Source organism: Dipodomys spectabilis, unplaced genomic scaffold (genome assembly GCF_019054845.1).
Source record: "Dipodomys spectabilis isolate Male_0828 unplaced genomic scaffold, ASM1905484v1 ptg000365l, whole genome shotgun sequence".
In the NCBI taxonomy this organism is placed as follows: domain Eukaryota; kingdom Metazoa; phylum Chordata; class Mammalia; order Rodentia; family Heteromyidae; genus Dipodomys; species Dipodomys spectabilis.
Window position 1 is genome coordinate 9,263,282 of NW_024871042.1, and position 24,579 is coordinate 9,287,860.

Genomic DNA, 24,579 nt, shown 5'->3' on the forward strand with positions numbered 1-24,579 from the left:
AGGGAAAGTTCGATGTGCTGGCTGAACAGTCTACCATGTCACAACAAAATTGTAGCCTAAGGTAGCCCAAATAACTGACCTGAAGAAAATCAACTCAGGTCTTTACTTGGAAATCCACAGCTGCCAAGTTCCCGAGGACATCACATCATATTTGGCCCTGCCATCAATTAAGCTCAGATACTTGGACAGCAAAGACTCTTCTCCAAGATGGGGAAGGGGGTTGGGGATAAGATTAGGATTGTGAGGGTAAATTGCTATAAGTCTGTAGCCCTTGTGGCTCTGTGATTATATATAACCCTAAAACCTCCTATACCATACAGGATACATTTCAGAGACATTAAAGTTTGGGGGGAAGGGATTCCTCTTGATTAGTAGTTTCTCTTCCTTCCTTCCTTCCTTTCTTTTTTGTTGGTTGTGGACCTGAACTCTAGACCTGGGTGCTGTCCCTCAGCTCTTCAGCTCCAGCCTATTGCTCTACCACTTGAGCCACTTCGGGCTTTTTCTGCTTATGTGGTAGAATAGGAATAGAACGCAGGGACTCATGTATGCACTGAGCCACCTTCCCAGCCCCTCTAGTTTCTTTTTTAAGCTTGTGCTTCTTACTAATGACAAAACTCAGATACCATAAATTCTCACAGGTTCATTGAGAGAAAAATCAAATTTTTCTTAAATGTTGCCTGTATATTTTACAATTATTTTTACATACCTAAATAAAAACCTCTGGTTTATATTCACAAGACACTAAACATTCACCTTACTATTCCTATTCCCTGTTAGCCAGTATCTTCCAGGTTTCTGTGACTAAGTCTACTATAGACTGAACATTGGAAAACTTGTTAAGCTATTAACCCTGACCCTACAGAGCCTGGAACTCAGTCACTACAGAGGCCGGACTTAAATCTTGACATGCTTGGCCCCACCCCTGGCTTTGCATCATCCAGCCACAGTAACACAAACCAGCCCTTCCCCTCTGCTCCCTGAGATCCATTCACTCCTCAGGAGTTCACCTACTGCCTCCACAGCATCAAGCTCCCAAACACATGCCAATCAAACTGTATAAACCCATGTGATCAAAAAACCAACATGGAGCTCACACAGAGACTGCCTTCCATTCAGCACTGTGGCATTGCAACATCCTATGCAGGCTCCAATCTCTTCCATCCACCCCATGTTGGATGTCAAATGATGCTCTTAAGGTACTGTTTCCAGTAAGTATATTTGGAAGCCCTTATCCTGTATCCCATTTCTCCAAAAGTACATTAAAAAAACAAAAACAAAAGCCTGACAGCATCCCAAATTAACTCAAGGAGCCTAGAAATCCAAGTCCAGCACAAAATTCCACAGAAATCAAAGTACACCAGGTTGTTTTTGTGTTGTTGTTGTTTTAAGAAGAGATTCTTGGGGCTGGGAAGGTGGCTCAGTGGCAGAGTGCTTGCCTTGCATGCATGAGGCCCTGGGTTCCATTCCTCAGCACTACATAAGCAAAAAGAAAAAAGCTGGAAGTGGTGCTATAGCTCAAGTGGTAGAGCACTAGCCTTGAGCTGAAGAGCTGATGGACAGCGTCCAGGCCCAGAGTTCAGGCCCCATGACCAGACCCCCCCACCCCTCCAAAAAAAGAATAAATTCTTTTTTTTTTAAGTCCTAACTTTTTTTTTTTTTTTTTTTAAAGGTTTGATATTTTCCCAGTGGCCATGTTTTTCCAAGAATATTTCATCAACTTTCTAGACTGCAAAAGTTACAACTCCAATATGTCAGCTTTGGACAACTTTTCACATTGTCAACATTTTTATTCACCTTAGTTCAAAAAAGACCTCCCACACCCCAATGCAGTACCGTCATCAGAGACAAGAATGAAGCACTGTAGGGCAATGCCATTCTACAATGTTCCTCACCTAGGAAGGGGCACAGGGAACTTGCTGAGTAATGCTGTACATACTTATGTTTAATGACGTACATAAATATATTTAAGGTTTGTACATTTTACTATGTGTCATGTTAATCTCAAAATAAAAAGACACTTGCTAAACTCAGACATCATCATAAGAGTAAATCCTAAGTAAAATTAAAGAAAAATTAACAGCACTTACCAAAATTCAAGAAAATCAGTTTGGCCTGTATCCCAGGACATAGTTTGACAAGAAATGGAATGGCAATGTAGAACCCCAAAACACAGAGAAGTATCTTCCTCAGCCGGAACCACAGTCCCTTTCGCCTGTGAGAGAAACAACTAAAAGTCAAAAGGTAGTTGGTACAATTTTCCCATAGTTTACTAACAGCATTGGCAGTGTCTAAACAAGGACCCCAAGCATCTTTTCCTACAGGCATATTGCCAGTTATAAAAGTAGTTTCCTACTTCCTGCTTTTAACAATTGAGGAGCTTCTTGTTCTATGTCTAGCCAAGTATGGGGAAGTACTCTGTTCTCTTCCTTTTTTATTTCTTCCTACTTTGTCCTGAATTACTAAATAAACCTTTGCTAAGCTCCCCAAAACAAAAAGTTTGAGACAGTCTTTTGAGCTTATTAGATAAATTGGAGAAGTTGTTTTCCTATCTATCTATCTATCTATCTATCTATCTTTGAAAGCCAAAGAAATAATCCTGTTGATGTCTTATATTCACTCTTAGGTTAAGAATCTAACAGAAATAATGGACCCTCTAAAAGCACTCCACTTAGCCATGTGAGAATGAGAGAGGTTATAGACAAGGGAAAGCTATAGGTAGGAGCGGGACCCAATCTGTTAGCCTAACCTCCTCCACCTTAGGAGCCACTCCACTATCTTAGGCCCTGCTGTAAAGCATGGTTTTTGCCTGAAATCTAGTGACACAGGCCTTTCACAAAAATTAGCTGACTCAGGCCTTCTCTTATTGGGTGACAGAGACAGGTACAATCATAAATCTTAGCCTTGCCACAACAAAATCCCCTGTTCACATGTACCTCACAAACTCCACATCTCATACAACACAGACTGCAGAGTACCCCCACCCCTAGTAAAACTCTCCACCACCAGCTCCTTATAGCTACCCTCCCCCGTTTAATGGCAGCTGCTGCTCTCTGTCCTGATAGTCAGCCTGCCAGTCTTTCTGCCATTGAACTTTTCCTGCCCTCTTGGACATGTGTAGAATGCTTTATCCGGTCAAGACATCTAACACTAAAAAATAACTAAAGCAAAATCAGACTGATTCAAATGACAGAGGGTCTGCCTAGCAAGCGCAAGGCCCTGAATTCATACTCCTCTCTGCCCATTGCCCTCCCCCACCCTGAAAAAAAAGAAAACACCCCACCTGACATCAAACCCCCGCTGCCACTTCATCTCATCCAACAGAGGCTTCTCTGGGTCTTTCAGTCACCCTTCTGATAACCAGCTCTGTGGTTAGTTACTCATTAGCTGCACGTAGGAAGCATGTGCAGCCAAGAACCTGTCCAACCAGGTCCTTAGAAACTACAGAGGGCTGAGGGCAAGACTGTGTCTGTCAATACCTGTTTTGGCATTTCTGTTTGGCCCCTTGGACCTATCCGGTAGGATCTTTCTCCAGGACTTTTAGGCCAGGCCATTACCTCCAAGATCTCAAGATCCTCTTCTGATCTTTCAACACTATCAACAAATCCTCAAACAGGTTTTCAAGCCCAGGGACTCACACTTCTGATTTACACTAAAAATTGAGGAACCTCAAGAACATCTGTTTGCGTGGCTTATATTTATTATTATCTATTATACAAGCAATGGAAACTAAGGCATTTCAAAATGTTTACAGGAGGCTGGGGGATGTAGCTCAGTGGTAGAATCGTTGCCTAGCATACACAAGGCCTTGGACACCATGCCAGTACCCACCCACCCCACCCCACACGTTCATTAATTCATATAGTACATTCATATAGTATTGATAATACACCTACAGCTCAATAGAAGACAGATGGATCCTCCTATTAACCTCTGCATTCAATCTGTTGTGACACATGACATAGAGCATCTGGAAAACTCCCTGTATACTTCAAGAGTGAAAAGGGCAAATTATATCTCAGTGTTATGGAATCATTTTTGATCATGCAGACCCTGCGAGGGGTCTTGGGAACCTTACAAGTGCAGAGCCACACTTGGAGAATTGTTGCTCTCACCATCCCATCTAAATTTTAATGGTGCTAATTATTTCTGGAATATTTTTAAAAAATTTAAAATGGTTTTTAAAACATACAATGAACTGCTGAAACATTCAACAATAGAGATGCCTTTCAAAGCATTAAATAAAATAAACTCAAAAGATTATACACTAGCCAGGTACCACTGGCTCATGCCTATAATCTACTCAGGATCACAGTTCAAAGCCAGCCTGGTGCAGCCAAGTCTGTAAGACTCTTATCTCCAATAAACTAGGCAGAAAAAGCAGGAAGTGGTGCTGTGAGTCAAGTGGTAGAGCACTTAGTCTTCAGCAGAAAGAGACTCACTCAGGAATAGTACCCAGGCCCCCAGTTTAAGTCCCAGGATCAGGAAAAATAAATGAATGAAAATAAATAGATAGATAGATAGGTAGATAGATAGATAGATAGATAGATAGATAGATAGATAGATAGATAGATAGATAGATAGAACATGTAAACTGATCTAAAATCTAAAATCTAGAAGAGGCAAAAACAAACAAAAAACCTCCAGGAGCAGAAAAATCAGAACCATGCTGGGTGTCAATGGCTCATGCCTGTAATTCTAGCTACTCAGGAGGCTAGGATCTAGGGATTATGGTTAAAACCCAGCCTGGACAGAAAAGTCTGTGAGACTCTTAATCTCCAATTAACCAGTAAAAAGCTGGAAGTGAAGGTGTGGCTCAATGGAGTGCCATCCTTGAGGGGAAAAAGTAACTGCACCCTGGTCCTGAGTTTAAGCCCCAGTATCAGCACCAAAAGTGCATGTGGTAAAAATAAAAAGGGGGGAGGAAGAAAGGGGTGGAAAAATGAGGGGAAGGGTTTGAAAAGGAAAGAAAATCAGAACAGTGATAACTAGGGACTAAGGTAGAGGAGGAGTTTTAGAATTTTAGAATGATGGGAATAATCTTGGTTGTGTCTGTGGTTACATGACTGTATATATTTGTCAAGACTCATTAAATTGTACAGTTAGAAGTGAGCAGGTCTCGGACTGGGAAGGTGGCTCAGTGGTAGAGCGCTTGCCTTGCATGCATGAGGCCCTTAGTTCGATTCCTAGTACCACATAAGCAAAAAGAAAAAAGCCAGAAGTGGTGCTGTGGCTAAAGTGGTTGAGCGCTAGCCTTGAGCTGAAGAGCTGAGGGACAGTGCCTAGGCCCAGAGTGCAGGCCCCACGACTGGACTGAGAAAAAAAAAGAAGTGAGCAGGTATCAAATGAGTGGTAGAATGCCTACCTATAAAGTATGCAAGGCCCTGTGTTCAAATCCCAATTCTGCCCTCACCAAAAGTTAGACTCAGGAGATTTACTAGATATAAATAAATTTCAATAACACCAAGGTTGTCGATCAGTCAATAAGGTTGCTATAAATACCTTCACAAGGCTTATGACAAATACATCTGATCATGTAATTCATTATTCACTCGTTCACAAAGTCCATGCAACAGTCACTGCTGAGCACCCAGAATTCTGTAAGTGGTAGAAAACCAGAGCAGCAGATGCAGAGGTGGCAGGCTATGTGAGAAGCACCTATGCTTGGAGACATGGTCCAGAGTGACCTGACTCTGGGTTACCAGAGAAGGGCCACGGACTGACACACTAAGTTAGGAATACAAGAACTAGCTAGATAAGGGAGAACAGTTTAAAATGGCATCTTATATTCCACATATAATCAACCCACCACTACAATGAGGGAAAGCTAGCAATATTGTAGTTGAAAATATCCAACTCATCCCTTACTAGCATGCAATCTTAGGCAAGTCCCTTAACCACTCTGAGTATTGTTTCTGTTGATGTTTGGTGGGGATAATAATGATGTCTCAGGCTCAGTGGCAGACTACTTGCCTAACATGCTCTAAGTTCAATTGCCAGCACTGCAGTAACAGCAGCAGCAACAACAATGCTAATAGCCATGGCTCCTCTGAGGGTCCTAGAAGGATTAAAATAATGCATGTGGAATGCACATGGGAGTCCTAGTACCAAATCCTCTACATCTTCTTCAAGGTATAATTAGGAGAGGTCAGGAGAGGAAAGGAAGGAATCAGGACTTCATTCTAAAAGAAATGGAAAACTCATAGAAAGGAAATAGCCAGCCAGGTGCACCAATGGTTTTGCTGGTAATCCTGCTTAGAAGGCTGAAACTGAAGGACTGTGGTTCAAGGCCACAGGGCGGGGGAAATTCAGGAGACCCCCCCCCCTTCTCATTGAAGAGCTAGACTTGGTGGCATATATCCATTATCCTAGCTACAACTGGAAGCACGCATCCAGGAAGGGAGTGAGACAGTACCTTTAAAATAATCAGCAAAAATCAGGACTGGAGGTATGGCTCAAGGATAAGAGACCTGCCTAAGAAGTGCAAAGCCCAGAGTTCAAATTCTTGTGCCACTGAGAGGTTTAAAGAAAAGGCAATAGCCTGTAGTCAAATACATTGCCACAAATGCCTGACACTTCTGCTTGGGTCCTCTGTTAGGCCATCTAGTGTTACCTGTGTCCCCTAATTGCTCATTCTTTGCCTTACTAAAGGTGATAAGGTTTGAGATTTTATGCCTATGAGAAAGGAAAGTAAATGCCCACACAAGACACTTGCTTGAAAATGTTCATGGCATCTTCATTCAGTGTCCCCAAATTGAAAACACCTCAATGCTCATTAGGTGTATTAATGAACCCAATGACATATTCTCAGAATGGACAGCCACACAGATGAATCTCACAATAACTAAGCTGGCTGGGCTTAGTGAGCCACTGGCTCACACCTGTAAGCCAAGTTACTCAGGAGGCTGAAATTTAAGGAGAAAGGTTTGTCGGTTGTGGAGCTTGAACTCTGGGCCTGGGCGCTGTCCCTCAGCTCTTCAGCTCAAGGTGAGTGCCACTTCCAGTTTTCTAGTGGCTTATTGGAGATAAAGAGTCTCACGGGCTTTCCTGCCCGGGCTGACTTTGAACCGTGATCCTCAGCCCTTAGCCTCCTGAGAGCTAGGATTACAGATGTGAGCCACCAACGCCTGGCTAGGATCATAGTTTAAAGCCAGCCTGGGGCAGGGAAGGCTATGAGATTCTTATCTCCAACTAACAGTCAGAAAATCACAAGTGGTACTTTGGCTCAGAGTGATAGAGCACTATCCTCAAAGCAAAAGAGCTCAGGGACAGTGCCCAAGTCCCAAGTTCAAGCCCCAGTAACTAAGCTGGATACAGGTCACTAAGTGAAAGATAGCAGGACATTGGTAGTTTTTTACTTGGACATATTATTTTACCTAAAGTTTCTCTTTTATTTGTGGGACAGAATTAGTATTTTCTTTCCTGTGGATTTCACAGTGATGTTTTCTCCATGGGCTGAAATAAATAGCTTTTTAGTATATTTAAAATAATATTTTTCTGTGGCGCTGAGGACAGAAACACTAGGGCCTCAAGAATGCTTAGCAAGTGCTATTTTACACAGATAAGCCACAGATCCAGCCCTTACTTCTTTATATTTAGAAATATATGTTAGAAATCATCATATATATATATATATATATATATGTATAAGATATAGAAGTTAGAAATATAGAAGTGAGAAATCATCTATTTCTTATCAAATTAAAGGCAAGAAGAAAATTAAAGTGAATATAAACAAAGTTTAGAAGACAAAAAACCTCCTCTTCCTCTCCTCTTCTTCCTTCCCTTTCTCCTCCCCCTCCCACTTCCCTTTCTCCTATTCTAGAGATTGAATGGAGAGCCTGGGCACTTCCTGAGTTTTTGTACTCAAGGCTAGTTCAGCATCATTTATAGCTTTTTGGTGGTTAATTAGATATAAGAGTTTCACAGACTTTCCTACCTATGTTGTCTTTAAACCATGATTCTCAGATCTCAGCCTCCTGGGTAACTAGGATTACAGGTATGAGCCATCAGTACCCATTTCTTCTTATCTCTTATGACAATCCTTTTATTATTATCAGAAATCTCTGATAGCATCACTGTTTACATAATCACTTCTTGCTGGGAAAAATGACCATTCCCAATTATTGGTAGGAATGAGTACTGCCCATACAGCTAAGGGAATGCACCACTTTCCTGTACAGACACTGATCTAATCACAGAAGCAAATTTCACACAGTCAAGTATAAGATCAAATGTTCTACCACAGCCTATACTGTCATATTGTGGGTTGTGGGGTTATTTTTTGTTATTATTTATTTATTTATTTTGTTGGTCGTGGGGCCTGAACTCTGGGCCTGGGCACTGTCCCTCAGCTCTTCAGCTCAAGGCTAGCCCTCTACCACTTGAGCCACAGCACTACTTCTGGGTTTTTCTGTTTATGTGGTGCTGAGGAATCGAACCCAGGGCTTCATGCATGCAAGGCAAGCACTCTACCACTGAGCCACCTTCCTAGCCCATGTTGTTTTAAAGATTACTTGTCTTTTTAGTACCACAGATAACCAGTGTAAATGATCATGAAATAAAAGGAAACTGTAAAAATACAATATAATGAACTTCCATGGGTCTCAGGAACTGTACTCTTTGGCACTCAGTCCATAGAAATGAGGACTTCACTTCCAGCAGCAATTTTTACACGAATATTTATAGCAGCTGTGGTGGTGACATTATAGTCTGTACCTTCACAAACTTGTACAAGTGACAGCACAGCATGTGACACACACATACACAGTGTGCTTACAAGATAAATCTGGATTAGTTGTAGAGACTGCATTGATGTCAGTGACACCAATGTCAGGCTGATTTTACACTCTGGTTGTGTGAGATGTTATCATTGAGGGAAGCTGGAAAAGGGATTCATTGGGCCATGAATCTGTATTTAAAAATAATAAGGTTAAAAATTAGAAAAAAATCAGTTACAAAAGACAAAGTAAACAAAAGTATGTACTCATTAATAGGGCTGATCATTGGGAGGAAAGGACTTTATCTGTGGTCTAGGCAAGTATTAGTCTCATTTTCACCAATGAGGAAACTCCCAAGGACTTGAGTAACCTGCCCAAGGCTACACCAGATATGTACCCCAACATCCTACCTGGGGAAAGCCAAAATAGGCCTAATCTGAGGCTAGCCAAAATGGTCCTTAAGGCCAAGTGACCGTGGCTTTGGATCTCATCCCTACCCTCACCCTCACTGGAGAAGGGTACATATGAGGCAAGACACTTACCTGGGCACTCAACAAGCTACTATGGATTTCCTTCTCCGCAATGGTAGGTTTACAGACATTGCTTGACAGGAGACTTCTTTAACAAATTATTTAAGGGCAATCTCTATAATTTATATTTCTTACTGCCTCCTAAAAGAGTAGATCACAACATAGGTAGATCCCCTGTTAAATTGCTTGGTGGGAGCTACCTGGCTAGCCAGGGACAATGTCTGCTGAAGATCAAAGGTCTGACAAGGAAGAAGGTAACCAGCAGGACAGGTAGGGAGGTGCAGGTCAACATTCTGCCAGTTTCTATAAAATAAAATTTAAAAAAAAAAAAAAAAAAAAAAAAACAATTGCAATAAAGAAAAAAAAAAAAAAAAAAAAAAACATTCTGCCAGTTTCCATGGCTCAGAGATAAAAAGGCAAAGTATCAGATTGAATTACAGCCACTGCCCGTAGGCCCTTTGCCTCTCTGGTATCTAGCAAATCAAAGGCTAAAACCCAACACAGTGTAGTATATTATAGTATAGTGTGTTGTATGTGTGTGTGTGTGTATATGTGCATATGTGTGTGTCCATTCCTCTTACACTGATGACACAGATGTCCCCGGACAATGTGGTGGTGTCAACTAGAGGAAACCTACAGGGAAAGGAAAGAGATGTACTTAGGAGATGTTATGAAATCTTGTTTAAGGTATATGATGTCAGCCAACTGTCTTGAAAAAAGGCAACCTGACAGACAAATCAATTTCAGGGTGTTCCTCAAAATATTTAAGAGAATATAGAATTTGGTTATATAGTTTGTCCTTCCAAGTAAATTAAAGGCTAAAGAAAGTTGAGATTCTTTTAATCTGATTCAGTCATGCAAAATTAAAGATTCAAGATGTCACTCAAGAGTACTTCACGGTTCTGGTCTAGCATGTATGGAACTAGGAATTGTCACTCCATTCTGACAAAGTTTTTCTTGTGAACTGAAAAAAAAAAACAAAAAATAAACAACTCTTGTATCTGTCAAGAGAATGAAGCTGGCACCAGTGGCTCACGCCTGTAATCACCTAGCTACTCAGGAGGCTGAGATCTGAGGATCATTTGTTCAAAGCCAGCCTGGGCAGAAAAGTCCGTGAAACTCTGATCTCCAATAAACCACTAGAAAACCGGAAGTGGCACTGTGGCTCAAGAGGTAGAGGGCTCGCCTTGAGCTGAAGAGCTGAGGGACAGCACCCAGGCCCAGAGTTCAAGCACCATGACCGACAAAAAAAAAAAGAGAGAGAGAGAGAGAATGAGGTCTCAGGAGAGAGACATGCAAATACAGAGCCAGAATTCACCAGAGCAGATACTTAGGAGCTGAAAATCCTATGTGACTGATGAATTCTAGGGGCTCAGTTTGGATAGTCAAGGGGAAGCAGGCTTTTGTGGGTTTTCCCTCTACGAGCTCTACCAGCTCATCAGTGTTTTGTTTTTTGTGCCCATCCTGGGGCTTGAAGCCTAGTTGCTGACCCAGAGCTTTTATGCTCAAGGCTAGTGTAAGGTCTGCTCCAGCCAAGTTTCCGCCCAGTACCTGCATTACCTAGGTAACTGGCACACCTGGAAGAGGTCTCATCTGCTGAGGTCACATCTGGATTCGATGTGGCCATACCTTTCTCCCACCTGATCCCACCTCCCTTTACCTGGCCACACCTCCCCCAGCCTCTACCCTAGATAAGGCATGGAGGGGGTGGAGATCAGATGCTCTCTTTCCAACAAGCCTCGTGGAGTGCCAACCTGGGCTGGTGCCAGGTGGAACAATGAATAAACCTACCCTTTACCTGAATACCACGTGTGTGGTGGTGTTCTTACTAGGCAGCCTCTTTAAAAACCTAACGGCTAGCAATTTACCACTTGAGTCAAAGCTCCACTTCCAGCTTCTGGTGGTTAACTGGAGATAGGAGTCTCAACCATATTCTTGTCTGAAGACCTATTTTTAAGCAGATCAGAGTACTCCATTCTTCAAAACAAGATCTACCCTCTGGAGAAACTATTTTGCCAGAGGCTGCCCTGGACAAGGTTTTATCAGAGCCTAAATGATATGAGGGAAAGAAAATGAGCTTCTGTGGTAGCTTTATTTATTCTGTCCATCTGACCCAAGCGGTGGCTGAGCCACTAAAGTATACATGAAGATCACAGCAATCAGGAAGACCCCAGACCTAAGCACAGGAGATGCTTCGCTCCCTCCCCACACCTCACCATCACACCACTACAAACCTTATTTACAGAAGTTCAAAATAAGTGAGGCAGAAACTGATAGGTCTTCAAGAAGAAACGGGAGAATCCACTAATATAGTCAGAAACTTCAAAACACTCCTATCAGAAATGAACAATGAGGGGAGGGGAAGGATTGGGAGAGGAGGGAAAGTAGGAGAAAATGAGGGAAGGGATAATAAATTTGACCAGAAATGTACTTATTACCTTACTTATGTATCTGTAACCCCTCTGTACATCACTTTGACAATAAAAATAAAAAAGTAAAAAATAATAAAAACCTGCCTTCTAGATTTAAAAGGCAGGTTTAAACCCAATACCATCAATCAACTGGGTGTAACTGCCAACTCCAGACAATCATTCAATAACAGAACACACCTTATGAAATTTAAAAGGACACAAATCTCAATGTCTGTTTTCAGATCACAGTAAGATTAAACTATAAATCAGTAACAGAAACAGCTCGAAAAAATCCAAAAATACTTGGAAAATCAACAAACTACTACTAAATAATACACTGGTCAAAGAAAAAGTCTTGAGAGACTTTTTACTATGAATAAAAATGAAAACACAGCTTACCAAAAGTTGTAGAATTCACTGAAACCAGTAGTTATAGGGAAATTTAGAATTGATCATCAAGGATCTAGAAAGAGCAAGTTAAATTCAAAGCAAAAGAAATGTAATAAAATTGGAGCAGAAATTAATGGGATTGAAAAGAGAAATTCAACAGAGGAAAAAAAGTCAATGAAACCAAAAGTTGTTTCTTTGAAAAGACCAATACAATTGACAATCCTCAAGTCATGCTAAGAGAAAAAAAGAAGACAGAAATTATTATCAGCAATAAATAAGATTTCACTATGGAGCATGTGGACATTAAACAAATACCACGAACAACTTCTGCTTACGATGTGATCATCTCGATGAAGTGAGGCAATTCCCTGAAAGACACAATCTGCCAAAATCACACAGCAGCAGACAATCTAAACAGCCCTATTCCTATTAAACAAATCAGTCAATAATTGCCAACCATACAAAATAGAAGGTATGAAGTGTAAATAAGCTTACTGCTGAATTCCATCAAGCATTCAGGAAGAAACTATGACTACTCTTTACTATTTCTCCCAGAAGACAAAAGTCAATGGACCACTTCTTAACTCATCTTATGAAGTAAGCATTAATCTAACACATAAATCAGACAATGAAATTATTTTTTTTAAAAAAATAAGACTTAAAGATCATTATCTCTCATGAATAGAGATATAAAACCCTCTACACAATCTTAGCAAATCAGATCTTACAATGTACAAAAGGAATACTATGATCAAGTGAAATTTATCTCAGATATTTGACTAGTAATATTTAGAAATTATGCAATCCAGCCACATCCATTCTTGATAAAACTCTTCAATACACTAGGAATAAAGGGGAATTTCCTGAATTTGATAAATATTATGTACAAGAAATCTATAACACACATTATATTCCTTCATTCCTTCCTCCAATTTCTTTAATTTTAATTTCTTTCGCCCTTTCTCTCTATCTCTAAGATAGGGTCTCACTATGTAGTACAGAAAGCCTAGACCTCAAACTCACAATTACCCTCTACACCTCAGCTTCCTGAGTGCTAAAATTACAGGTATGTACTACCATAACCCATTTGCTAGCACCATATTAGTGAAAAATTTAAACCTCTCCCACTTGGATCAATTACAATGCAAGTATGATTCCTTACATTGTTGTGTAATAAGACAATAAATTAAAGGTATATACATTGGTAAGGAAGAAATAATTTTTTTTGGTTCACAAATGATGTGAAAATCCAAAAAATCAACAACAAAGAAACCTACTGGAACTGAGTGTAACAAAGTTACAGGATACAAAGTTAACCTAGAAAAGCCAAACATTTTCATATATATTGGCAATGAATAAGTATAATCTAAAATGGAACATAATAGCATCGCCCAAATGAAATACTTAGGCATACATTTAACAAAACATGTATTTAAAAAAGATAGGGGGCTGGGAAGGTGCTCAGTGTAGAGTGCTTGCCTTGCGCATGAGGCCCTGGGTTCAATTCCTCAGTATTACATAAGCAGAAAAAGCCAGAAGTGGCACTATGGCTCAAGTGGTAGAGTGCTAGCCTTGAGCTGAAGAGCTGAGGGAGAGAGACTAGGCCCAGAGTTCAGGCCCCATGACTACAACCTCCAATAACAAAAAAGATAGGATCATCTGTATCATTAAAAAGAGGGTCAATATTGTCAATATGTTAGGTTTTTCTCAACCTGATCTATAGATTCATGTATTACCAATAAAAACTCAAGCAAGGGACTGGAAAGGTGGCTCAGGGATAGAGTGCTTGCCTCACAAGCATGAGGCTCTGGGTTTGATTCCTCAGTACCACAAAAACAGAAAAAGCTGGAAGTGGCACTGTGGCTCAAGCGGTAGAGCACCAGCCTTGAGCTGAAGAGCTGAGGGACAGGGCCCAGGCCCAGAGTTCAGGTCCTATGACCAAAAACAACAACAACAACAACAACAAAAAACCCTCAAGCAAATTATTTCAGAATACCAACAAACTGATCCTAAAGTCTATTTAGAGATGCAAAAGATCCAGAATATAAACCCAATGTTAAATAAGAAAAACTTAAAGAACTGATTCTACCAGACTTGAAGCTACACTAATCAAGACCCTATGGTACTGACAAAACTATAGACAAACAGATCAATGGAACAGAAGAGAGAACCCAGAAAGAGAAATGATATAAAAATAGTCCATTGATCCATGACAAAAAAAGCAAAGGAAATACAAGAGAGCAGATAGTTTCTTTCACAAAGGGTGCTGGCATAACTAAACACCCATATATTAAAAAAAAAAACACAAAAACACACACGAGTCTAAACTCAGATATTACATTCTTCAGAAAAATAAAGACAAAATGGATCATAGACCTAAATGTAAACAGAAAATAAAACTAGTGGGAGAAAAATAGAGGAAAACTTTTAGTGTCCTTGTGGAATGGCAATATTTTGGACACAAGACCAAAGGTGTGGTGCACAAAAGAAATATGGCTGAGCACTGGTGGCTCATGCTTGAAATCCTAGCTACTAAGGAGGCTGAGATCTGTGGATTGGGCCAAAAAGTCTGTGAGACTCTCATCTCCAATTAACCACCAGAAAATTGGAGGTGGGCCTGTGGCTCAAAGTGGTAGAGCACTAGCCTTGAGTGAAAGAGCTATGGGACAGGGCTCAGGCCCAGAGTTCAAGCCCCACTACTGACACACAAAAAAGGAAATATGGTAAGTTTGTATTAAAACTAAAACTAAAATAATAAAACTAAAAACTCCAACCTGGCCCCTGGTGGCTCACACCTGTAATCCTAGCAACTCAGGAGGCTTAGAACTAAAGATGCAGGTTCAAAGCTAGCCTAGGAAGGAAAGTCCATGAGACTATTATCTCCAATAAACTATCAAAAATCCAGAATTGCGGCTGTGGCTCAAGTGGTAAAGTGCTAGCCTTGAGCACAAAAGCTCAGGGACAGTGCCAAGGTCAAGTTCAAGCCCCAGAACTGATGCAGCGTGCACATGTGAGCGCGCGCGCGCACACACACATACACACACACACAACAACAACAATTACAAACCCAAAAATTAAAACCTAAAAACTCCAGCCAGAGGTAACACACCAGTAATTCCAGCAAGCAGAAGGGTAAGGCAGGAGGATCAAGAGTTCAACACCAGACCAGGTACTATAATCCTAGCTATTCAAGAGGCAGAAATCAGAGGATCATAGTTTGAAATTAGCTCAGACAGACAAATCCATGAATCTCTTATCTCCAATTGTTTAGCAAAACAACACAGAAATGGAGTTGTGGCTCAAGTGGTAAAACAGTACTAGCTGGGAGTGAAACATCCAGGAAAGAGCTGGCCAGTTCAAGCCCCAGTACTGGCAAAAAAAACCAAAAATTTAAAACCAGCTCAGTGAGCAGCTCAGTGAAAAGCAACATTAAGAGAATGAGACTATTCTTGAACTAGGAGAAAATATTACAAAAATACAATTCTTACATTAGGAGAAAATATTTACACTGGGCGAAATTCTTACAGTAGGAAAAAATATTTACAAAAATACACCTGATAACAGAATTATCAAAATATAAAAATTCTTACTTGGAGGCAGTGGCTCACACCTGTAATCTTAGCTACAAGAGGTGAAGATCTGAGGATTGCAGTACAAAGCCATTTTTAGATTTGAGCAGAAAAGCCAAGAGAGTAAAGGCCTGAAGTTCAAGTTCAAGCCCTAGTAAGAACATATATTTTTATATTTAAATATATTTACTCAAATGTTTAAATATATGTATTTTACTATTTTTTTTGGAGGGGGGGTCCGGTCGTGGGGCCTGGACTCTGTCCCTTAGCTCTTCAGCCCAAGGTGAGCGCTCTACCACTTGAGCCACAGCACCACTTCCGGCTTTTTTTTTTTTGCTTATGTGGTGCTGGGGAATTGAACCCAGGGCCTCATGCATACAAGGCAAGTGCTCTACTACTGAGCTTCCCAGCCCCTAAATATATGTATTTTAAAATTTGAAAGAAAATAAGCCACTTGATTAGTAAAAAGTGCTAAGATCCTGAATAGACCTTTTATTTTAGAAAAGTACACAGATGGTAAGCAAGCAAGCACTGGAAAAGGTGTTCAGTACTGTTAATGGCCAGACAAGTGCAAACTAAAGCACTGAGATGTCAGAGCCAGATGAGCCAGCAAACAAGTCCAATAACCCTGGAGTTCAAACCTCAGTTCCATTTTTTAAAAATATGGAGAAGTATAACAAACTCTGTTGATGGGGAGGGTACAAGCAGGAAGGGAATGGACTAACAAGGAGGGTAAATGAAGATGAATATGATCAAAGTCGATGATTTGCATTTAGGAAAACAGAACACCAAACCCTATGGAAATTCTTTTACGAAGTGGGGAAGAGAGTGAGGGACAGTGATAGAGGGAGTGAAGATGATTGGAATATATTGCATTCATGTGTAGAAATATTGCAATAAATAGGGCTTGAGAGCTAATTAATCCATAGCACTACATATTCCCATATGCATCTATGAAGATGCATTTAATAATACTTCCTACCTGTACAACTAATGTACTAGTAAAAAAAAAATAATCCGAAACACAGACATCACTACATATGCCAGTGAAGATGGGGTGGGAATGGAAAATGGGGTGTCTTCTTTGGAAGACAGTTCTGTCTCTTACAAAACTAAACATACTCTTACCATACAATCCAGCCAGTGGGCTTTTTGGTACTTACTCAGATGAACTGAAAACTCATGCCTACACAAAAATCAGCACACAGATGTTTATGGCAACTTAATGTTGCCAAAACATGGGATGCAACTAAAATTTCCTGCAGTAGGTGGATGGTATGCTGGGGTATTCTTATCCAAATAATATTCTCATGAGATTATTTAGTACTAAAGGTTAATTAGCTATCAATCCAAGAGAAAACATGGAAGAACTTTAAATGCACATTTCCAAATGAAAGAAGTCAATCTGAAAAGGCTACATACTGTTTGATTCCAATTAGACAACATTCTGGAAAAGGCAGAACTATGGAGATAGTAAGGATTAGTGATTGCCAAGGTTATAGGGGAAGAAAGGGCGAATAAGCAGAGTAATGAGGACAATGCAAGAATGTAAGTTATTTGACAGGGTCCTCAGCACCACTTAAGCAAAAAGAAAAAAGCCAGAAGTGGCTCAAGTGGTAGAGTGCTAGGCTTGAGCTGAAGAGCTGAGGGACAGCGCTCAGGCCCAGAGTTCAGGCCCCATGACTGGACCCAAAAGAAAAAAAAAAACTAACTAAAAATCTTTTGTAATAGGGCTGGGAATGTAGCTCAGTGGAAGAGCATTTGTCTAGTATGTTGAAGTCCTGGATTCCATTCCCAGCTCCACAAAACAAACAATTCTCTATAATAAACTAGTAATATTTTCCCTTAGTTCTAGGAGCTGTACTAGTAGACTAATGGAATCTAAAACAGGAGTCATATGAACCCCAATTTGTATCTAGTCAATCAGAAGTTCCCAAAGACCTGGACTTGCAAGTGGTTTAAAGTGGGGATAGTCTTGTGGGAACGGCACTTTGAATTGAAAGACATCTGGTTAGTATCAACCAAAAAAATTTTTTCTTTCAGGTTGGAGGAATCTCCAGGCATTTTTATTAAAAAATACTGAAGATTTATAGTATCTGAAGAGAAACTGAAGTAATCCATCCATTTTAGTGTCTCAAAATTTGTTGTGAGGGCTGGGAAAGTGGCTCAGTGGTAGAGTGCTTGCCTGGGATGCATGAGGCCCTAGGCTCAATTCCTCAGCACCACATAAGCAGAAAAAGCCAGAAGTGGTACTGTGGCTCAAGTGGCAGAATGCTAGCCTTGAGCTGAAGAGCTGAGGGACAGCGCCCAGGCCCAGAGTTCAGGCCCCACAACCAATTAAAAAGAGAATGAGAGAGAGAGAGAAAGAGAGAGAGAGTGTGTGTGTTACGAGCATATAATAGGAGGAACTAAGTTTGTCTTTAATATTCTCAAATACCAAAACAATAACCAAAAAATCAGAAATATGATTCTTTAGTACGTTGCCAAATTCTAGAGCTGAAGGGTAATGCCTCGCTTTTTCCTTGGCAAACAGACACCATGTCTGATGTACCTTTAACTCCCAAAGTATGAACAAGTACATGGAGATGAGAATAAAGGACCCAAAGGGGTAAGTTAAAGAACAAACAAGTCTACTAGCAGAATATAGAACTTTACTCTCTAGGTGTTCCAAAAGATAATTCTCTCAAGATGTGTTTACAGGTATAGTAATTTCATGCTCCATCTATGCGACACAAAAACTCCAGGAGGAAAAATACAGGCAGATCAAGGCCCATCCCATTCATATTCCCTACATGCCAGACTGAGCTGGAGAATGGTTTCTATCTCTGGTAAACAGCCCTAAACTCTTGCTGAGATCTTGCCAAATTGTGAAATTGGTCTGGGACTGGAGAACACAATCTGCTTGGCCAGTGATGTTCTGCATTATCTTGTGACTCACTGTCTACCTCAACTTAATGACCTACCCACAGTCTCCCCTGAGACAAGTTAATATCACATGTGGTATGCACTCAATTCATCAAAGAGTGACTGCCCACTACAACCTGCATTTCAGACTGTCAGGACACCCCATACCTTTAATGTTCTTATTTTAAGATCTGGGATATAGCTCAGTGGCAGAGTTCCTGCCTAGCATGTACAAGACCTTTGGCTCAATCCTCAGGTACAGGGACACACAAAGACACCGACAGACAAAGAGATACACACACACAGATATAATCTATTTTTATGAGCAAATAAAATGTAGAAAATTCTGTCCTCCAGCCAGGGCCAAACAAAACCCACAGATGCTTATCTTTAACCACCAAAAAGCCAGAAATAAAGGTTTGGTTCACATGGTAGAGCTCCAACCTTGAACAGAAAAAGTCAAATGAGAGCACAAGATCCTGGGTTTAAGCCCCAATGTGTGTGTATACATACGTACGCGCACGCGCGCGCACACACACACACACACACACACACACACACACACACACATACACACACACACACACACACACACACACACACACGAATCTCTGTCCTGGAGTCAAAGAAGTGAATGTAACAAGAAATCACATGAAGCAGTAAGTAGAAACCACAATCTGTCCTTTAAGCCTTGTTCTTGCAGTGACAGTACACAGGTGTAGGGACAGAAAAAAAAGTAGGACATAGGAATGCATGCCAACCCTGAAGCAGAAGAGAAGCCAAGAAGATCTAGGAGATCCTGGGCCAAGGAGGCCAGTCAACTGGCCTCAGCAGTGTCTTTCCCATTTGTGTCTGCTTGTTTGTAAGCATTCTGGTTTTTGCAGCATTGGTTGCCAGGCCCCACACCTTCTAGCCTAAAATGTCACTGTACATAAGCCATGTGTCCAAGTCACAGATGAAAGGTGAGGCTTTCGCAGAAGACACAGTGGAGCAGGAACAGAACATTACTCACCTTTCCTGACATCCAGAATGAGAACACAGTGAGCATTTACACAGACTAGGAAGTAAGGTGACATCAGTAGAAATCCAGAAAGCCAAATAGTAGGCAAAATCTTAGGCAAGACAGGATTGGTTAATTGTTAGAAAAAAAGTAATTTCTTCTTTTGTTGTTGTTGATGGTGGTAGTGACTGTTTTTTCTTTTTTTTCTTTTAGGGAGGCAAAGGGAAGGGGTGGAGAAAGAGAGGGAGGAAGGGTGAACAAGCGCAATCATGCGATTCAGTATACACTTTGTGGAAGAGGACTTATGTAACTTGTGGGCAAGGATCGGAAGGGGAAATTGAGGGAAAGTGAAGGAAGGGGTGACATTGTCCAAAAAAAAAAAGAAATGTACTTATTACCTAACTTATGAAATGGTAACTGCTCCGACCAACACCTCAATAATAAATTATATTTTAAAAGGAAAAACAAACACAAACAAACCTTGTCTGGTGTTCCCAGCTTTGGATGGCCTTCACTGGCCTCCCTTGGCCTTCCTTCAGTAGTACAGAAGTTGAAACTTGTCTTAATACCTTGGTCCCTTCTCTTACCTGTTTTCTCTTTCTGTCTCTTCTCCTTCTTCATCTCCTAAAGAGATATTCAACATAACTAAACTGCTCTCAACAAAGGAGACATTCCGTTATTTCAAGGAGATCTGAACTGTTTGTAACAACAAACACCAACAGAATCCTCAAGTGTTGTACCAACACTACAATCACTACTAAAAGGCCCTATTCTTACATCAAAGCTGGCACCGCCTCTGTTAAGCCAGGTAATGTTCTGACTTCCTATGAACAGAATTTGCTGATGCCATGAAGTGCAACCTTTCTATATCTCTGCAACCTTCAGTCCTTCAACACTAGCACTGAAGCACTTTCATTCCACTTGTACCCAAAGGGAACAGGAAGGAGCTTGGGAGTCTAAAGGGGTATTGGTCGGCATGTGTGAAGCTCTGGGGTCATTTCCAGCACTGGCTGATGTGAAGGAGAGGGGATGAAACAGGCAGAAAACAAGTGACAATTTTCTTTTGGGGGCGGGGGAGGGGTCCGGTCGTGGGGCCTGAACTCTGGGCCTGGGTGCTGTCCCTCAGCTCTTCAGCTCAAGGCTAGCGCTCTACCACTTGAGCCACAGCGCCACTTCCGGCTTTTTTCTTTTTGCTTATGTGTTGCTGAGGAATCGAACCCAGGGCCTCATGCATGCAAGGCAAGCGCACTACCACTGAGCTACCTTCCCAGCCCAAGTGACAATTCTTGTATGAGATCCCCTGTCCTCAATCTGAAAGGTGATAAACTGAGCTCATTCTAATTAGGGAGAAATGCTGTGTCTCCACACAAGCCAGAAAAGCTTCCAGTTGGATAGTTATCATTAAAACCATGTGTGGACCCATCAGCTGCACTGGACATTGCTTCAAATGAACTAAGCAACTCAATGGCAACAATGGGAGGGAGGGAACAAGTGGGAAAGAGGGAACAGCTGATGTTATGCAAAAGGAAAGAAATGTACATATCACCCAATGTGGAAGAAATAACTGTATTGTCAAAGGTCATAGAACTCATAAATTTTATAGACCATGATAGACAATTTGTCCCATGAAAGTTAGAATGTGTTTAAGCATCACTATCCCACAATATTGTGAAATTATGTAATCACTTAATCACAATAAAGAAAAATAAAACCATTTGCTGTTGGGGAATGACATTTCCTTTGAGCAAATTTCAAGGTGTTTTTTTGTCGGTCATGGGGCTTGAACTCTGGGCTTGGACAGAATTTCTGTGCTCTTCAGCTCAAGGCAAGCGCTCTACCACTTGAGCCATAGCGCCACTTCCAGTTTTCTATGGTTTGTTGGAGATAAGAGTCTCATGGACTTACCTGTCCAGGCTGGCTTTGAACTGTGATCCTCAGATCTCAGCCCCCTGAGTAGCGAGGATTACAGGTGTGAGCCACTGTTGCCTGGCATTTTTTTTTTTTACCAAAGTGTTTCACTGCTTATTATCAAATAGGAGCAGTCATTTGTATCGCAGGAAGCTGACTCTCTTTTGACTATTTTGAGCTCTGACATAGGGGCAAAATAAGCAGTGATAGGCTCAGTCCTTTCCTGAGAGAAAAGCCAGTTGACAGACCACAGGATCTCAAAGGACCATCTGTGCTATGGAACCTTTAGTGAGTAGTAGGGCTTGTTTTCATCAAGACAGTTTCTGTACTTGGAGTTGAAAAAAGGAGAGAAAGTATGCCTTTCTGTTAAATAATATCTGTAAAATGAAATGGGGAAACTGACATGAGAGTTAGGCCATGATAACTCCTATGGATCTTGGGTTTCACTTTGTGTGGGATCCTCAGACTCCCATTAAGTTTTCATAAATCAATAAACATTCATGCTTATTAGTCCCCTACCAATCCAGCCAGTTAACTGTTAAGTTTCTAGTCTAATTCTGAAAGGCAATTCTGGCTTTTCCAAGTGCTGCCTTTGCACTCCCACTGTCTTCTCTTTCCTGGGACATGTGATCTGAACTGGTTCACTTCATCTGCCCTGCTACAAGTCCGACATACTTACTTTCCCAGTATTAGGACCAGACATTTCACCCACCTGCACAGGCCCCCCTCCAGGAGTATCCAACAGATGAGGAAGACCATAAAAAGCTAGGGAGAACCTAGAGGACCTGTGGGGCCTGGCTGAGCTAAGTGCAGCTGAACAGGAATGCCTGCTGGCTTTCCAATAGTCACATTGTGACAGTGATTTTTCTTTTCCCAACAGTTTGGAATAACAGCTTAAAAGTACAGTTTGGAACTGAAAGATGGAGCCCCTCAGGCAGTGACAGTCTCCTGGGGCCACTCCCCAGCAACAACAGCATCTACCTAGCCTAAGGGACTGTTGTGCTTACTAAATGATGTAGGTGGATGAAATGCTTAGCAGAAGCCATCAGTGAACACTGAGCAGAAAAGGCCTAGCCAGAGGCTGGGGAGAGTTTGTGTCTCTTTTCTAGAACAAATCATCAACTGAGCTCTCAATTTTCTTGCTCTGGTATCTTACACCATAATTGTTCTTTAACTGCATTAGTGAGTGCTTAAAAGCAGTAGCTTGAAGCTGTGGCAATCACTCCAGTAGGATTACTTACAAGGGAGGCAGCAGATAGAAGCAGCAAGGCTCTCCTGCCACCCTGTTTGAGGACAGTTCTATCAAAATGTTTTCTGTTAAAAGTCCCAAGGGCATGCCCTCAGTCAAACTGAGGAAAGCATGGTGTTCTGAGCTATGTCAAAGTTGTTCTGTCTGCTAATGACCTGAGCATCAGCAGAACTGCCTGGAGAATTTCTGCCTGAATTGTTCCTGTCTCAAGGCAGGATAGTACTTCCTGTACTTCCCCTCTTCCTCGACCGTCAAGACTAGCTAAGTAACTTACTTTGGCTAAAGAAACATGGGCAGAAAACTCTGTATCCACAAGATGGGGGAAGTGTGTAAAAAGCTGGAGGCTTGCTGGCTTGGGCCTCAGTGGTGGCAGGCAATAAGCAGATGGTCTAAGGTATCTCACTTTGGAGACTAGTAACTCTGGCCTCCTGAAAAGATCTGCTAAAACAGAATCACATGTCTCACATTATCTTCCCCAACCCATATTCTCTGCTACACAGCTAACATAAATCTGGCAACACCAATGGCCCTTATAACCCTAAGAGCATCTGAAACCTGTCCCCTTGTGACCCACACAGCTGTATCCTCCCCACATTGCCTGTCCGGCTCTTTCAGTTTCCCACACAGACCAAGTACTTCCCCACTTGTAGCACTAATTCCAAAGTCTCCCAGGCCTGTCCTCAGGGCCTCAGCTATGGCTACTGCTATTATGGCTACCGCTGGCTTTGAACCACCATTCTGTGCTCAAGGCTAGTGCTCTACCACTCAAGCCACAGCTCCACTTCTGTCTTTCCTGAATAAACTTATTAGAGATAAGTCTCACAGACTTTCCCACCCAGGCTGGCTTCAAACCATAATCCTCAAGTCTCTGCCTCCTTAGTAGCTAGGATTACAGGTGTAAGCCACTGGCACCCAGCTGGTATTTTGTTTTGTGCTAGGGCCTGTCCATGATATCCAAGTACTCACTTGCTGAACATATCTGTAGTCTGAATCATGGGGTTTTTCATTTTTCAGTCCTGGGGTTTGAACTCAGGACTCTAACCACAATCCTCCCATTCTCAGCCTCCACTATAAATAGCTATCTGTGTGAGCTATCTGTGCCTCATGGGACTTATGCCTTGTTTTATTTGAACTTTTAAATCTCCTGATTAGCAAGTTTACCCATTTACATTTAAAGTAATTATTTCACTGGCTTTTTTCTACGTGCCTTATAAGTTTTTGTTGCTGTTAAAAACTGAACACGGAATCTATTAGTATGGTAACTCTGGAATTCATCTCGTTTCTTTCTCCAGGGTGTGTTGAAGGAGGCAATTTTTATTATTTATTATTTTTACTTATTTCAGTAGTCAGTCCCTGTACCAAGAATCACCTTGGGGTATAAAATCTAAAGTTTCCTAAAGCCCTTTTTGAGCCCAAGACCTTCACTGGGCAAGCATAGTCACTTTCTAATTTTCCCCATATATGCAGCTGCTTTTGAATGTAGTACTCTTAAATTTTTGGCTTGTAAGAGAAGAAAAGACAAAGATGAAGGCAAAGGGCCCTTAACCCTTTAATTTCAGCTGGGGGAGGATAGATGAGACTTGCTACATTCTCTGTACCTCTGTGTACAGAAGCAGCAATCAGTAATCATAGCACAGAGCCGTGATATTTGGCAGAGAAGGTACAATTTGCCTACTCTTCCTCTTGGAAGTAGTGTAGCAGACTGTTCCCTGAAATGTTAAACAGACACCTGCTAAGGACCAAGATTAGGGAATAGGTAGTTGTTAATGGGTTATGGGCTAAAATTAATCATATAAATCCATGTTGCAAGCCTTCAATACACACCAGAATTCAAAGTTATAACAGATAGTTTCTGCCAGTGCAATTATTGTCTAGGTGGGAAGACAGATTTCTGGTGCTTC

General features: G+C 41.3%; 1 protein-coding gene across 1 annotated transcript in view; it reads right to left on the minus strand.

Annotated features, from left to right (window-relative positions):
• Positions 1–24,579, minus strand: part of Abhd12 (abhydrolase domain containing 12, lysophospholipase) — a 77,691-nt gene that overhangs the window by 26,322 nt on the left and 26,790 nt on the right. The window contains exon 2 of the mRNA XM_042666522.1: positions 2,088–2,212. Within this exon, the coding sequence (XP_042522456.1) occupies positions 2,088–2,212 (125 nt within the window). The remainder of the gene's footprint in view (positions 1–2,087; positions 2,213–24,579) is intronic.